The sequence below is a fragment of the Populus nigra genome, chromosome 13 (assembly GCF_951802175.1).
Source record: "Populus nigra chromosome 13, ddPopNigr1.1, whole genome shotgun sequence".
Lineage (NCBI taxonomy): Eukaryota > Viridiplantae > Streptophyta > Magnoliopsida > Malpighiales > Salicaceae > Populus > Populus nigra.
In genome coordinates, this window is record NC_084864.1 from 15,865,043 (window position 1) to 15,881,936 (window position 16,894).

Below are 16,894 nucleotides of genomic sequence, written 5' to 3' on the forward strand. Positions count from 1 at the left end.
AAGTTAGTGCTATAATAAATAAATATGAAAATTAGAAATACTATAAATTTAGTATTAGTATTAAAGAGTCCAATGTTAATTAAGAATTTGGAGATTGTAAAAGATATATATATATATATATATATATATATATTGTATGGATTCTGAAAATAAAAGGTGTGAAAATATTATTTAATGTATTGTATTCCATCAAAATGTTTAAGTGTTATAGCAGAATTGTGAATAATAACCAAACCCTTCCTCTGTCATTTTGTGATAGTTTCTCCAACAGTTATTCCTTCTTGTCCGTGTTGGGAAATGCTCATCTTGCTCTGTGGTACTGTCGGCTTAGCATCTTGAATTTGAGCATTTTAAAGCACCCGGTGGGCTTGTTAGGGATCTTGCATATTCGGCTTTGCCTATGCCTGTGATACACGCACTAGAGTGTGGATCAGTCCGGCACCTTGTGACGGTGCTTGTGTCTTCTTTCCGGCCTTCATTGAATTTGTCTTAGTGAGATCTTATCTTTTCATGGTTTTTTTTTTCATTTAGATGGGTCTTTGGTCCAATAACAACAAGTTGTCCGGTCTTGTGGTTGGGCCTTAGGCCCATATTCTTGACTGGACAGCAAGGGCCCTTAGCCCAACTTTCCTTCTTCTTCTTCTTTTTGTTTTTTTTTTTCCCATCTCCATAAAACCAAGCTTTATATATTAATTATGTACAAATGCAAATATATACGGTCTAGCCAGCTTCATTGGCATTATATAGGACAATATCCAGCTGGTGCACCTGCCATGCCATGCTCTTGAGTCTTATTTGACATTCCTTTGCCTAATTCCTCGGCATTTAAAAATAATTAGTCAATTACAGCAGTATCTTCTTACATGTATAAACATAACAACAGTACTGTATATTAAAATCCCATTTTCATTCATGAACAGGAACAGTCTACCAGTGGTAAGGTTAATTTTAAAATTCATAAAATTAATCAGATGTACGGTTTGAATACTTACATTAATCTTAAAATAAAAAAACAAATGAGGAGTAAAAATGAACCCTAAACAATTAATACCAAGCAAGCAGCTGTCACATTGTTATTATATACATTTAAAAAAAAAATATTTGCTGTTTCCGCTTTTGTGTCTAAGAAAAACTCTGGAATCTTCGCAAACCTTGCCTTGCCCACATCGTCAAACTGTAGTGCTCGTCTAACATTAAAGAAAGAAAAGGTATGGCTTAATTTGTGGAATTAATTAATGCTTCCACCCCAAGTTTTAAAATCTTTCAAGTCCCATTTTCAATCACCAATTATTCCCATGTCTTTGTCCTTTCTCCAATTTCAAAAGACTTGATATCATGGATTTAGCTGTTAGCAACATATTTGTTGTAATAACATTTGTTGTCTTCAATTTGATCTTTGGCTTGTCAAGCACCATGCCTGTTCATTCCTTGTATCAAACCAAGGTGTTCTTTGCTGAAGAAAGAGATGCATTGATGCAGATACGAGATTCTGTCAGTTCTACGTTAGATTTGCATGGAAATTGGACTGGACCGCCTTGTAACCAAAATTCGGGCAGATGGGCAGGCATTATCTGTTCAAATTGGCATGTGGTTGGCCTTGTGCTTGAAGGAATCCAGCTCACAGGTTCTCTCCCACATACATTTTTACAGAACATTACTTTCTTGGCTTATCTTAGTTTCAGAAACAACTCAATCTATGGACCTCTTCCTAATCTCAGCAATCTTGTGCTTTTGGAATCCGTCTTTTTTTCATACAACCGCTTCACTGGTCCCATTCCATCCGAGTACATTGAATTGCCAAACTTAGAACAATTGGAGTTGCAACAGAATTATTTAGATGGGGAGATACCACCTTTTGATCAACCGACATTGACCCTTTTCAATGTGTCCTATAATCATCTTCAAGGCTCCATTCCTGATACTGATGTCCTTCAGAGGTTCTCAGAGAGCTCCTATGATCATAACTCAAATCTCTGTGGAATTCCGTTGGAACCATGCCCAGTTCTGCCTCTTGCTCAGCTTATACCGCCTCCATCTCCTCCCATAAGTCCACCGCAGAGCAAGAGCAGGAAGCTTCCAATTTGGATCGTTGTTTTGGTTGCGGTTGTATCAACCCTTGTTGCATTGATGGTCATGTTTGTTTTCTTGTGTTGTTATAAGAAGGCACAAGAAAAGGAAACACCAAAAGAACATCAGGCAGGTATATTATATACTAATTATCCTGAATTTGCTTCATGATTGACTATATGTTTCCATTCTTTTACAGCATAGGTTTTTAAATTCCTTTTTTGTATTATTGTTTCAAATTCAAATAGGGGAAGATGGTTCTTCAGAGTGGACAGACAAAAAAACGGCGTATTCCCGAAGTGCTGAGGATCCTGAAAGAAGCGTAGAGTTACAATTTTTTGACAAGAATATACCTGTTTTTGACTTAGATGATTTACTAAGGGCATCTGCGGAAGTGTTAGGAAAGGGGAAACTTGGCACCACATACAAAGCAAACCTGGAATCAGGTGCTGTCATTTCCGTTAAGAGAGTAGAGTACATGGACAGCTTGAGCAAGAAGGAATTTATTCAGCAGATGCAGCTTCTGGGAAAGATGAGGCATGAAAACCTTGTGCAGATAATCTCCTTTTACTATTCCAAGAAGGAAAAGCTGATTGTCTATGAGTTCGTACCTGGTGGAAGTTTATTTGAGCTGTTGCATGGTTAGTTCAAGTCCTCTCCATTTCCATCATCTTAATTATATGTGTGTTAATTTATGATCCTCCAAATTCATATATGCCATTAATATGATAAGGAACTACGTAGCTATAACAACTTTGTCTTCTGACAAATTATACCTGTGGCTGCTAGAGAATAGAGGAGTTGGAAGAATCCCTCTGAATTGGGCTGCAAGATTTTCGATAATCAAAGACATAGCCAAGGGTATGGCTTTCCTTCACCAGTCCTTACCTTCTCACAAGGTCCCACATGCCAACCTCAAATCATCTAATGTACTAATCCACAGAGATCGCCACAGCTACCACTCGAAGCTGACAAACTATGGCTTCTTGCCTCTGCTGCCTTCTCGGAAATTATCCGAAAGGCTAGCTGTTGGCAGGTCACCGGAATTCTGCCAAGGAAAGAAGCTAACACACAAAGCTGATGTATACTGTTTTGGCATTATCCTATTAGAAGTCATAACAGGGAAGATTCCAGGAGGGACTTCACCAGAAGGAAACTATGAAAAAGCAGATGATCTTTCTGATTGGGTTAGAATGGTAGTGAATAATGATTGGTCAACAGACATATTAGATGTAGAGATCTTGGCTTCAAGAGAGGGGCATAATGAGATGATGAAGCTGACAGAGATAGCTCTGCAGTGTACAGATATGGTACCAGAAAAACGGCCTAAGATGAGTGAAGTATTGATAAGGATAGAGGAGATTGATCGAACAAACCGAGGAAATGACTAGAAAGAGAATATGTTGAAGCTCTGCTAATTCCCCATTCTGGCGATAACTGGGCCTTACATGGTGTGACCATCGCAAGGAAAGGATGCCCATGCTTGCAATGTCATGACTTGGAGCTGATTTCAACTTAAGCTAACCATGCGGCAGGGAGGCTGACTAACGGCAGGATTGGTTGGTAGAAATATACAGTGCTCTACGTTTCAACTTTAAGCACACTACAAGATCAAGTGTAATCAGATTGATTATTCAAACTGACATTTTTGTGTTGAATATTGGTTGTGATCTTCTAATGTATCAGTTTAAACTCTGCAGAACACAATTAATGAATTCCCAATTGTTTCATTACCTTTGTCATATGATCCCAACAGTTAATGTATCATAAATGTTGGATTAAGTCGCGCATAGATGGTGTAGAAAATTGGGAAAGAAAAGCACAGGGGCCTAATGCAAGCAAAGAATCATCTCTCCGAAATCGTTGGCTAGCCAGTTTGGTGTGGAATCGGACCAGCAAAGATGAACATGGAAATTGAAACAATGAGCAGCCCAAGAATATGTCAAGAAAGCCCAAGTCCACCCAGTATCATCGACAAGATCTAGCATATAGCTGACCATGGCAGTGAGCCCACGACCATATGCAAGCAGTAGCGGTATAGTATTCCAGGATTTGCCTGGACGCACTGAGGATAACCAAACAATGATGGTTTAATTTAGACAAGGTGGAAGCTTGCACCTATACCCAAACAACTTCATTTCTGAAGGATGGAATTGAAGAGTATATACATGTATGTGATATGAAGACAAGAACTTAGAAAGCAAGTATTGTCACAAGAGAAGTGATAGGTATTATGAGAAAGAAGGAAACCGCTCCACTTGGAGTGAAGAGGCAGCACATATAACCCTACGTGTCAACATGGACTCATTGCCATTCCCCAAGTGTACATATGGCTCCAACTCCGCTTTGGCTGATTTAAGCTACAACACCCCCACTTCTCATCCATGCATCAACCCATCTGCCTAGCTAGCTAGCTAGCCACTCTCTACCACTCTTCCCTTCTCGTCTCTAGCCAAGATCAGAGACCATATTGATACCGCCTTCAGTGCTAGCACTTAATTTAGCTAGCTAGCTTGTGGGCTTTTCTTGGACGCATGCTGGCCCCTGAGCTTTAACAACATATATTACGGAGGAGTCCTAAAAGGGAGGGGAAGAAAATACAAGAAGGAAGAGCAATTGCACCTAAGTAATAAAGACACCATGCCTCGCAGACATGCATTTGGGAGGGTTGATGAGGCCACCCACCCCGATTCCATGAGAGCCGCTTTGGCTGAATTTGTCTGCACTTTCGTCTTTGTTTTTGCTGGAGAAGGCTCTGTCCTTGCTCTTGGTACGGGTTATAATACTTCTATTGTTAAATATTATCCCTCGCCATCACCAGCATCAGTATATATACATTTTCAATCTCTTGTATTACTTTCTGCTTTCAACCATTTTTTCCTTTAACTTCGAACTAAACATTAATTCATCGATCATCTTGATTATTTTTGCAAGCAGACAAGTTGTACAAGGAAACCGGGCCACTGGCTTCCGGGCTCGTAGTGGTTGCACTTGCTCATGCATTGGCACTGTTTTCCGCTGTGGCATCCAGCATCAACATATCAGGTGGCCATGTAAACCCTGCTGTTACCTTCGGCTCACTTGTTGGTGGCAGGATATCGGTTATTCGAGCTGTCTATTATTGGGTTGCCCAGCTCTTGGGTTCTATTGTCGCAGCTCTCTTGTTGAGGCTTGTCACCAATGGCATGGTAAGACATTTAGCAGCCTTTGATTATAGGTTGTTTTGACATTTTCTGTCACTGATTTCACTCGTTTCTCAGTGATAAAATAACTAGGCTCTTGATTTTTGCAGAGACCAGTTGGGTTCCATGTGCAGTCAGGAGTTGGAGAGGTGCATGGGCTTCTAATGGAAATGGCACTGACATTTGGTGTGGTTTACACAGTGTATGCAACAGCCCTTGATCCTAAAAGGGGAAGCTTGGGGATCATTGCACCTCTAGCAATTGGGTTCATTGTGGGGGCAAATATCTTGGTTGGTGGTCCGTTTGATGGGGCCTCTATGAACCCAGCAAGAGCTTTTGGGCCTGCTTTAATTGTGTGGAGATGGAGAAACCATTGGATATACTGGGTTGGTCCTTTCCTTGGAGGAGGCTTGGCAGCACTCATATATGAATACATTGTGATCCCCACAGAGCCAGTACCTCGCCATGCTCATCAGCATCAGCCCCTGGCTCCTGAAGACTATTAGTCGTCTTCTTCTATCAAATTTGCATCATATATTGTCTGTAATTACGTTTACCTTGTTTTGTATGTTCGGTGTCTTGTGTCTTTCACTGCCTTTTGGGTCTGGAACATTGTGATCGTGAGCAGATTGTCTATTGTCAAGTGTAGCCTAGGCCATGAATTATGATGCGTGGAAATAAAGGCGTTACAGCCGCTTTCTATTACTGTATTTTATTGCCTTTCGTCTTCCTACTGCTACTAGGGTAAACGTAATCCTATTGCTTCTTTTTCTTAGTCATATGCGCAAATTTTTTCAAGGCAGTAGCAGCGCGCACACAGAATGAGGACACTACTTCAATGGACTGGGGGATGTCCCGCTGTGTGGGGGCACTACTTCAATGAACTGTCCACCGGGGGGGACAGAGAGAATACAACTAGTTAAATGTTACAATGGAAATGAAATGTAATGGGTGTATTCCTATATATACTTTATCATTGTAGAATATGAATGAGAGTGTTATGCTCGGTTATAGAATCTGGCTACCCAAGGAGCAAGTTCAGTGACATGAGGTGCTCTTGGATGAGCGGCATAATAATCAGACCAATAACAAGGTGATAGTCTATCTGCAAACTTCCCACCAGAATAGACACAAAATGGCAGCCAAGTTTCACCTCCATTCATCCTTCTCTTCCTTTCTCTAGGGTAAGCCAAAGGTGCCTGTATATACCTGCATTAATTTCAGAGGTTTCGATGAGATTGATGTGCCTGTATATCCTTCTCTTCCTTCCTAAAAATGTTTTTTAATCGTCTGAAGTATCACTTCAGAAGTCAAGAATACTCACTATTGTCACAGCTAAGGCATCTCTTAGCTGTGGTCAATCCAAAAAAACAATAATTTGAAGAGTTACAGAAGGGGGTATCCCTGCATTTTGGACTATTTCATCCCAATCTCTCTTGTGCATGGTATAATTATACCAATTTTGTATATAATCAAAATGCCGGTGTTGAAAGGAAAGATGATCTTCCCTTTTTCATAATACACAAGTAAAATAATAATTTGAAGAGTTACAGAAGGGGGGGGGGGTATCCCTGCATTTTGGACTATTTCTATCCTGAACTCTAACGATTATAACACTAAATCTAGATGAAGGCCACCTAGGGTATCCATTCTTGAACCCATCTGATCGATCCACCATCTCATAGGATGTCCTGGATCTAAGACAACTTTTTAATATAGTATACTCTTCTTTTTATTTATTTTTCACTTTTTGATGTCAATCCCCTATAAGATGCATGGAATCATGATTTAAGGAAAAAGAACCCCACAGAAGTTATGAAGCTAAACTACAATTATATTGAAAAGCTTACTTGATTGTCTAACCTATCAGAGGTGCTTTTACGCATCCCCTGAGATCTGCCTACAACACTGACATGTCATATTCAACTCCAAGGAGCTTTGGAGCTCCAAAAGGCTATGCTCTAATCAACTTAATCCAATAGTTCAGGTACCAGTTCCATAACCTACTGCAACTATTCACATAGGCAACATCTCTCGACTCATTTAAAAGCCAGATCCCGGTCTGATCCAGTTATCTTCAGCATAAATCCAAGAAATGAATGATTTAATCTTAGTAATCAACCTTGCCTATTAGAAATTAGAAAAGTAGATTTTTCGTATTCAATCTGAAAACTAAGATTTTATTTAAACCTTTCCATGGGAAAATATGCAATTCTTTTTGTTAATGGCAGAAATTATGGCAGATTATTGGCAGAAATTGTGCCTGAAAATCGGGAAGTTCTGCCGTTGGCATGCTGATGTTCCACCAGATTTTTTTTCTTTAACAGTTTCAAGAAATTTAACATCATTTTCCTTTGAAGAAGGTTCCATAAGAAAACTACACACGGGGGGCCAAGCTCACAATCTAGTCAATGCTCCATGAAAATAATGTATGGAAAATGATAAAATGTTGAAATATTCCAGCTTATTCCTAAGTCTTAGGATTGTTTTTAGTCATGTTGAATAATTCCTCCTCTGTTTGAGGGACACGTAATTTGCTTTATTTGACCACGTTTGGTTTCCTGTAAAATCGTGGGTTTTGTTATTCATTCTTTATCACGGTGTAAGGCTATTAATAGCCAAGGCTACAGCTTAATAAACACATCTTCTTTGTCAGTCTCTTACTATCTGCAACATATGGTATCAGAGCACACGTGAGGGGCTAGAGAAGAAGACTAAACACTGAGAGGAGTGAAAACTGAGAGAGTGAGGAAACACGCAATCAGTTAAGGAAAATAGAGAGGAGAGAAACACTGTGAGGATCGAGTGAAACACAGAGAGTAGGAACACTGTGAGGAACCCATCATTCCCAAATTTTTCTTCAGCAAGAAGAAACAACAATTATGGCATCCGAGAATAGCTTTGTGCAACCTGCTATTCCGCGATTTGATGGTCATTACGACCATTGGAGTATGCTCATGGAGAATTTTCTCCGCTCCAAAGAATATTGGAGCTTGATAGAAACGGGAATTACTGCTGCAGCAGAAGATAAAGACCTACGGGAGAAGACCATTGATGAGCTCACATTGAAGGACCTCAAAGCAAAAAACTACCTCTTCCAGGCTATTGATCGATCAATACTGGAGACTATTTTGAAGAAGGATACTGCAAAGGACATATGGGATTCTTTGAAGAGAAAGTATCAAGGCACATCTCGGGTGAAAAGAGCTCAATTGCAGGCACTTCGCAAAGAATTTGAAGTGCTGCACATGAAGATTGGAGAATCAGTGGATGATTATTTCTCCCGAACTCTCATTATAGCTAACAAAATGAGAATTCATGGGGAAAAAATGGAAGATGTAATTATCATTGAAAAAATTCTACGTTCTATGACTCCTAAGTATGATTATGTGGTATGCTCCATTGAGGAGTCTAATGATCTAGATGCTTTGTCAATTGATGAACTTCAAAGCTCTCTTCTGGTGCACGAACAGAGGATCAGTCGAAGCATTGTGGAGGAACAAGCCCTGCAAGTGAGTCACGGGCTACATCAAGGAGGAAGAAATGGTGGAAGAAACAGTTACCGTGGGAGAGGAAGAGGCAGAGGACGATTTGAAGGAGGAAGAATTGAAGGCAGATTTGACAAATCTGCCATAGAATGCTACCACTGTCATGACCTTGGTCATTTTCAGTGGGAGTGTCCTAAGAGAACTCACGATCACATGGCTAAATATGCAGAAACAAAGGAAGAGATGTTATTGATGGCACTTGTAGATCATGAAGAGATCAACACTGAGCACACTTGGTATCTTGACAGTGGGTGTAGCAATCATATGTGTGGAGACAAAACATTGTTTTCTGAGCTAGACAATGGCTTCACAGAATCAGTAAAACTGGGAAACAACTCCAAGCTTGGAGTACAGGGCAAGGGAAGGATTCGGTTTGAGGTAAGAGGCATTGTTTTTGTGATTCCAGAAGTCTTTTATGTGCCAGATTTAAAGAACAATTTGCTGAGTCTTGGTCAATTGCAAGAAAAGGGCATGACAGTGTTGATTAAGCATGGCAAATGTAAAATCTTTCATGCTTCCAAAGGCTTAATCATCGAAAGCAAGATAACACAAAACAGGATGTTTTGTGTCCATGCTCGGTGCACATCAGAAGGACAACAACGACTTGGAGCATACATGACATCTTCACAGAAATGCCTTCAATCAGCCACCATTGATCAATCAAAACTTTGGCACTGCCGTTATGGGCACCTTAGCTGGAATGGGCTGCAACTTCTTCAACAAAAGGGAATGGTGAAGGGGTTACCGAAATTTGTTTGCTCTCAAACCGTATGTGAAGACTGCTTGAAAGGAAGACAGCATCGCGACCCATTTCCCACGGAATGCAGCTGGAGAGCTTCTAAACTCCTACAACTAATCCATTCAGACATATGCGGCCCAATCAATCCATGCTCCAATAGTAAGAAGAGGTATCTACTTACGTTCATTGATGATTTTAGCAGAAAAGTGTGGATTTATTTTTTGGCTGAAAAATCAGAGGCTTTCGAAATTTTTAAGTGTTATAAAGCAAGGGTTGAGAAGGAATCAGGTGCTTATATCTGTTCTGTCAGGACAGACCGTGGGGGGGAATTTACATCCCAAGAATTCACACATTTTTGTGAAATTCATGGGATTCATAGACAATTAACTGCTGCATATACTCCCCAACAAAACGGAGTTGCGGAAAGGAAAAATCGCACAATTATGAATATGGTGCGAAGCATGTTGTTCGCAAAATCAATTCCTAGCAATTTCTGGGCTGAGGCTGCAAATTGGTGTGTGTATGTGTTAAATCGGTGTCCAACTCTTGCTGTCAAAAATAGAACACCCGAAGAAGCATGGAGTGGGCTTAAACCTTCGGTTGATCACTTTCGAATTTTTGGCTGCATTTCCCATGTGCATGTGCCAGACAGCAGACGTGTGAAGCTTGATGCAAAAAGTTTCAAATGCATTTTGCTTGGGGTAAGTGAAGAATCTAAAGCATATAGATTGTTTAATCCTGCCACTAACAAAATCATTGTTAGTCGCGATGTGGTGTTTGAGGAAGATCAACAATGGTGCTGGGATAACAGTTCCAACACTGATTTGGGAACTGCTCTGGAATGGGACACACACGAAGCCACTGTTACTGGTGCTGTGGAACTTGCAGCTGCTCAGCTCGTACATGCAGAGGGTCACGCTGATGGGGAAATTGCTGCTGATGATAATGTGGAAATTGCTGACAGTGGGGACATTGAATTTGAAATTGACGCTGAAGAGGAAATTGGAATGCAATTGACGCAGCTCCGCGTCAATCAGCCCAGATGCAAAGGCTGGATTTTTCAAATGACACGGGCTCATCCTCGCGAACAGGTGCAGTACTGGGAGAAATTGTAGACGGGCAGGGGCTGGATTTTTCAAAAGCAGGGGAGATGGACTTGTGTGCTTTGCAAAATGATGACAAGCAACATATTTCTGGCAGCGTTAATTTGGAGAAACAGGGACGAATCAGAAAACCACCAGCTTGGTTACAAGATTACTCTACGGGACAAGAATTTTCTGACGAGGAGCCTGGAAACACAATGTTTTTGGCCATGCTTGGTGACAGTGATCCTATGACCTATGAGGAAGCAGTGAAGTCAGAAAAATGGAGGAGTGCCATGGATCAAGAAATGCAGGCCATAGAAAGGAATGACACATGGGAGCTCACGGAATTACCAATCGGAGGAAAGAGTATAGGCGTCAAATGGATCTTTAAGACTAAAGTCAATGAGAGTGGGGAAGTGGACAAATACAAGGCAAGGCTAGTTGCCAAAGGTTACTGTCAGCAATATGGGATTGATTATGCTGAAGTTTTTGCACCGGTTGCCCGTATGGATACTATCCGAATTGTAATTGCACTTGCCGCGCAGAATAATTGGGTGATCTACCAACTTGACGTCAAGTCCGCCTTCTTGCATGGGGAAATTAATGAGGAAGTTTTTGTTAATCAGCCCCCTGGTTATGAACAAAAGGGACACGAATCCAAAGTCTATCGACTCAAGAAAGCGTTATATGGACTCAAACAAGCACCGCGAGCCTGGTACAGTCGAATTGAGACTTATTTCATGGAAGAAGGGTTCACAAAGTGCCCATACGAGCACACCTTGTTTATTAAGACTGCTGGTGGAGGTAAAATTCTTATTGTGTGCCTTTACGTTGACGATCTCATTTTTACCGGTAACGATCACATGTTGTTTGCACAATTTAAGAATTCTATGATGACTGCTTTCGACATGACTGATCTTGGTAGAATGAGATTTTTTCTTGGTATTGAAGTACTACAACGAACGGATGGCATATTTATTAGTCAGCGTAAATATGCACAAGAAATTCTGGAGAGATTTAAAATGGATCAGTGCAACTCCGTACACAATCCTGCAGTTCCTGGTTTTAAGCTTACAAAAGATGAGGGTGGCGTTAAAGTTGACAGTACTCTCTATAAACAAATAGTGGGGAGCCTCATGTATTTAACTGCTACGCGTCCAGATTTGATGTTTATTGTCAGCTTGATCAGTCGATATATGGAAAGTCCTACTGAAAGCCACTTGTTAGCAGCCAAACGGATCTTGAGATATATCAAAGGTACAACCAATTTTGGGATATTCTACAAGAAGGGAGGAAATACAGAGTTTTTTGGATACACGGACAGCGACTATGCCGGTGACCAAGATGATAGAAGAAGCACTTCGGGTTATGTTTTCTTTATGGGCTCAGGAGCTATTTCTTGGTCATCAAAGAAACAACCAGTTGTCTCCTTATCCACCACCGAAGCAGAATTCATAGCAGCAGCCTCAAGTGCATGTCAAGTCGTATGGATAAACAGAATTTTGAATAATTCCTCCTCTGTTTGAGGGACACGTAATTTGCTTTATTTGACCACGTTTGGTTTCCTGTAAAATCGTGGGTTTTGTTATTCATTCTTTATCACGGTGTAAGGCTATTAATAGCCAAGGCTACAGCTTAATAAACACATCTTCTTTGTCAGTCTCTTACTATCTGCAACAGAAAATGAGTCTTTCCTCGTGTAGTCCTGACTCCTGAAATTAACCATCCTTGCTAAACTTGACGACAACACCAGCTCTTAACAAGAATCAATAGCTGCATCTTCCTAACGCTGTTAAGGCCTAAATCAGGACAAATTCCTCAATTTGTTAGCATCCGACTCCCCTGGATTTCCTTATATGATTCTGAGCAATAATTTCTTATAGGACTACGCAATTAAAAGTGAGGCGAATCTCCTCATGAGTTGAAATTTTTTGTCCCCACAGAAGTCCACTTACTAATCAATCATGTGTCCATGGGACCTCCTTCCTAAGGTCAGCACATACTGTCTTTCTTAGCAGTTTCAGCATATAGAAAATCTTCTTACATCGCATACATGGGGATAGAACCCGCCTCCAACATAGGATAGTACACATTCTTAGGTTCATAATTCCTTTTTTTGCAATATAGATACCTTTTAAGTCCGACAATTCATGTTAACGTTCACGGTCCCTAAAACAGCCCTCAAGACAGTCCCACAAACCTGTCCTCTATCACCTAGAATTTGGGAATTGAACAGATTTTATATTCCTATATCCTTCCAAAATGTCATATAGTTTCTGTTAAAAGATAGAGTGCATCTCAACATGATAAAATTCTTCTAATTTTCCAAATAATATTAGTCTCTACTCTCTTTGAATTTTCACTCTTTGCAACTCAAGTTTGCAATTCAGCAAACACAGAATAAATATTCATCTTATATCATTTCTTCATGCACCAAGGACATAAAAAAACTGAGTGATACTGTAATTAAAACTTTTGCGTCAGAGGAATGGATTTACCTTATACCATCAAGCACAGAATCCCAGCAAAAATGTGTATGACCAAACACATGGCATGCAGAAGCATTCCCCTCACTTCCATGTATTGACCTTATGCGAACCTCGAGAAAATCAGAACCAATGATTTTTGGAAGGTTCGGATAAAATAGCATCCTTTTCTCTGGACAGAGTTCTTGCCTGGGTTTAAGAACAGGGTGTGACAAATGATGTACTCTGTATAGTAAGAAAATCTTAAATGCTAAGTAGTGGCTTTGAGTCATTTGATGTTTATTTATATTCCAGTTTTTCTGAGCAAAACGCATCCAACCTTAATGAACAGGAGTTAGATTTAGAGAATTATAAGAAGATGAGTCTTTATATGATAAAAAAACTAACAAAAAAAAATAGCACTGGGGTTCCAAGAATAGATATAAAACAATAGCAAGCTTCATAGTTTGTGGCGATTTTTTAGTTTTAAGAAGCAATTTCTGAGTATTGCAATAAAAGTTTTGGAGCAACTAACCTGGGAAGAAAGTGAGAGAATGTAATTATTTGAGTGCATGTATTTTTTATTAACTTGACTGCATCCTCATTTTCTTCATTCATTGCATCAAAGTACGAGGCAAGAGAGGTTGATATGTTTGATACTTCCCTTGGCCATTTGCATGCATGAAAGTCCTTGCATACCTACAATTAGAACAAATTAAATGGATATACACAACTCAAAAAAAATTACGAGCATTTACAATGTCACAAACTATAAATTACTTGATTGTGAAGTAAACCAGACAAATAAAAAGGCAGATGAACAAGTGAAAGGAGTTCAAAACAAACCCAAAGAATAGCATCCACATAGTCTTGTTAGAATGAATCACCTACATAAACACCTAGAGGTTCACTCTAGTCAGTGACTAAGTGTGATGCAAGGTTGTTCTACAACGACCAGCACTGAAACTCCCAAACTATGAACCAACCCCTAAAGCTCCTATCAATTCCCAGACTCTGAGATACTTCAAGTTTTAAGCATTTAGATGCTGCAAGTATAAAATTTTGCACCAAGATAAATAATCAAATACTGTCTTTTTTCAATATGGAAAAGCTTGAGAAAATCAGGCGCTAAATAGCCAGCCATCTAGGTATCTAAGATTGATTAACTCAATCTACTCTATATTAGATTGTCAATATGGCAATTCCATTTTCCTTTACTGATGAAGGACAGAGGGAATGTCATGGGTGCCATGCACTGTCAAGTATGAAAACAGAACTAAATCCATATGAAAGTTAAGTCAAGCATCATAATTATACAAATTCTAGATGATGATTTTGTTGTCATCCATGTTTTTTAAATCTTACGAGCATATAAGAAAGTGAATCACCATCTCCAAAGAAGGAATTCGTATGCCAGCAATGTCCATCTCTCTATCAAAACTCTGCAAGAAAGTAAGTTGTGCATGATGAAAGCATTAGCCATTGAATTGACCAGCCATCGGCACTTTTTAGTTTAGAAGCAGAAGGGAAAAAAATATCAGGAATAGGATTTGCACCCCAATTACCTCATGGTACCAAGAAAACAAAGGCACGATTCCGAGGTCATATAACACCATTGGTCTGGTTTGAACTCCAAGTCCTCTACATGCATCAAGCAATTTATTCAGCTTGTCTAGAGAATCAAGCTGAAATGCATTTCTTTAGTAATTCAGGAAAAGGGAAAAAAATGAGAAGAAAAGTAAAATTGTTAAATGGCTAGAGGGAAACTAAAACAAGATTGCTTACATAATATGGGTGGCCCTCAGGCTCGGAGCGACACCAAAGATCATGATTCCCAGGAACATAGAAGACATGTTGAAATCTATCCTTGAGAAGGGACATGGTGGAGTAAAAGTTGTGGTAAGTCTCAGCGACATCGCCAGCAAGAAGAAGAAGATCATTTTTGTAGGCCTTAGTTGATAAGGACTTAACCCAATTCATGTTCTCTGGGTAGTCGGTGTGTAAATCAGAAAGCACGAAGACCCTGAAGCCTAAAGCATCCCTAGAAAGAGGAGGAGGAGGCAGTATCTGGGGCCTCGTAATGCAATACTTCCTCGAGTTTCTCTTGCATTGTTTTTGTGTGGAGAGATGATCAGAGGCACGGGGTCGGGGAGGAGGTGGTGGTGGTGTCTGAGATAAGGTCAGGCAAGAAGAGATAGACCTCATCACCATCACCATGCCTCCTCCTCCTCTTCTTATCAATCGGCAGAGACGGAGACGGAGACGGAGACGGGGGCCCAGTTGGCCTTTAGGATTACGAACTGAACCTCGTATCGAATCTAGCTAGAGTAAGAGGTAAGACAAGCTGTTAGCCTGTTACTGCCTGTTACTTTCTTAGGATTGCATTACGAAATAAAAATTAGCCCAGAATAATAAATGGACCTACAATAAGATTCAATTGAAGGGATCCAAATAAAAAGAAGAAAAGACAAGGACGAAAAAGGCCCAGTCCACTGTACAGTTGAGGCATCGAAGCCCAAACTAGTACTATATTTAAAAAATTAAACAAATGCTTCGATTTATAGTTTCAATTAAAAAGGAAAAAACAAGAAGAAGATGATCCAAATGATATTAAAAATAATTTTTAAAAAATAAATAAATATATATATAAAAAGCAATCAATGAAGATAAAAATATATATATTATCAAATTTAATTAAATGGTAAAATTAAAAACAATAAAACTTTTATAAAAGAGTTAAAGAAAACAAATAAGAAATCATAAAAATAAAAATGAAATTAAAAACACCAATACATGATCAATGCTGTATTTTACATAAAAAATCATAAATATAAATTGAAAAACTTATACACGCATCCAATTAAATATATCACAAACCATTCTATAAATAAATGAAAAAAATAGTAATTAATAATAAATAAAAACATAATTAGAAAAATTAAGATATCAATATAGATCAAGATATTTATATCGCAACACGATTCATTTACCTATTTGTGTTTAATAAATTTATAATAGAGAATGATACACATAAAACTTATTGAAAAAAATAAAAGGAAAAAAATATTATGTAGAATTGCACTTGTTAAAAATATTATAAACAAATAACATTTAATCTATATAAAATATTAAAAAAATACAAATAAAACATAAAAAAATTAAACACATCTAATATAATTAAAAAAATAATTGTTATTCAACAAAGGCTAAAACACCCATTAATCTAAATATAAATTTAAAATTATTACAAAAAATATAAAAAAAAGTCATTAATATAAAAAAAAATCAAGAATTTGAAAGATAAAAAAAAAAATGAGGTCAGGTGTTGGGCCTGGTATGTCAAGCCTAGCGCCTGACCCAATTAAGAAAAGGCCACACGCAAGCTTGCAAAGTCAGGCTTACACGTGCGGGTTTTTTTTTTTAAGTTTAATGGGGGTGTTTGCCTCCTAATTGTTCGGAAAAAAAATTAGACAATGCGTCATCGGGAAATCCTAGAATTCAACCACTTGTTGCTGGAAAAACAAGGTTAATTTTTTTTTACCCAAAAACTCTTTATCAACCTCTTTTTTACTAAAAATACTTAGAAAACACCTTAGAAACCTTGTTAAACCAATCCATAGACTCCAAAAACACAAAGAAAAAAAATTGTCTATATCCTGAAATTAACCCGATACCCAAAATATTTGTAAGCTCAAATCGGTTTTTTAAGTTATTTTAAAGTTAAGAAAACACTTAATCTCAACCCTTCCTCATTATATGAAACTATTTGACAACAAAAAAAATTCTTTTAGTGGTCGAATCTTCCCTA

General features: G+C 38.7%; 3 protein-coding genes across 7 annotated transcripts; 2 read left to right on the forward strand and 1 right to left on the reverse strand.

Annotated features, from left to right (window-relative positions):
• Positions 1-1,195: 1,195 nt before the first annotated feature.
• LOC133671658 (probable inactive receptor kinase At2g26730) lies at positions 1,196-3,797 on the forward strand. Its single transcript, XM_062092472.1, has 3 exons — positions 1,196-2,200; positions 2,316-2,708; positions 2,857-3,797. Exons 1-3 carry the CDS (start codon positions 1,336-1,338, stop codon positions 3,456-3,458), a joined length of 1,860 nt encoding a protein of 619 aa, XP_061948456.1. The 5' UTR covers positions 1,196-1,335; the 3' UTR covers positions 3,459-3,797.
• An 859-nt stretch (positions 3,798-4,656) lies between these two features.
• LOC133670696 (probable aquaporin TIP3-2) lies at positions 4,657-6,046 on the forward strand. The gene is made up of 3 exons (XM_062091265.1): positions 4,657-4,837; positions 5,005-5,255; positions 5,360-6,046. Exons 1-3 carry the CDS (start codon positions 4,708-4,710, stop codon positions 5,753-5,755), a joined length of 777 nt encoding a protein of 258 aa, XP_061947249.1. The 5' UTR covers positions 4,657-4,707; the 3' UTR covers positions 5,756-6,046.
• Positions 6,047-6,088: 42 nt separating this feature from the next.
• Positions 6,089-15,461, reverse strand: LOC133670694 (uncharacterized). Of its 5 annotated transcripts, none has more exons than XM_062091260.1 (6): positions 14,872-15,459; positions 14,652-14,771; positions 14,475-14,528; positions 13,622-13,785; positions 13,120-13,332; positions 6,089-6,458 (listed from the first exon to the last, which is right to left on the reverse strand). In XM_062091260.1, exons 1-6 carry the CDS (start codon positions 15,301-15,303, stop codon positions 6,248-6,250), a joined length of 1,194 nt encoding a protein of 397 aa, XP_061947244.1. In that variant the 5' UTR covers positions 15,304-15,459; the 3' UTR covers positions 6,089-6,247. The 5 variants fall into 5 exon arrangements, with proteins under 5 accessions (XP_061947244.1, XP_061947245.1, XP_061947248.1 ...); XM_062091261.1 differs by having other exon boundaries at positions 13,120-13,296; positions 14,872-15,456; XM_062091264.1 differs by having other exon boundaries at positions 14,652-14,727; positions 14,872-15,006.
• Between the last annotated feature and the right edge of the window lie 1,433 nt (positions 15,462-16,894).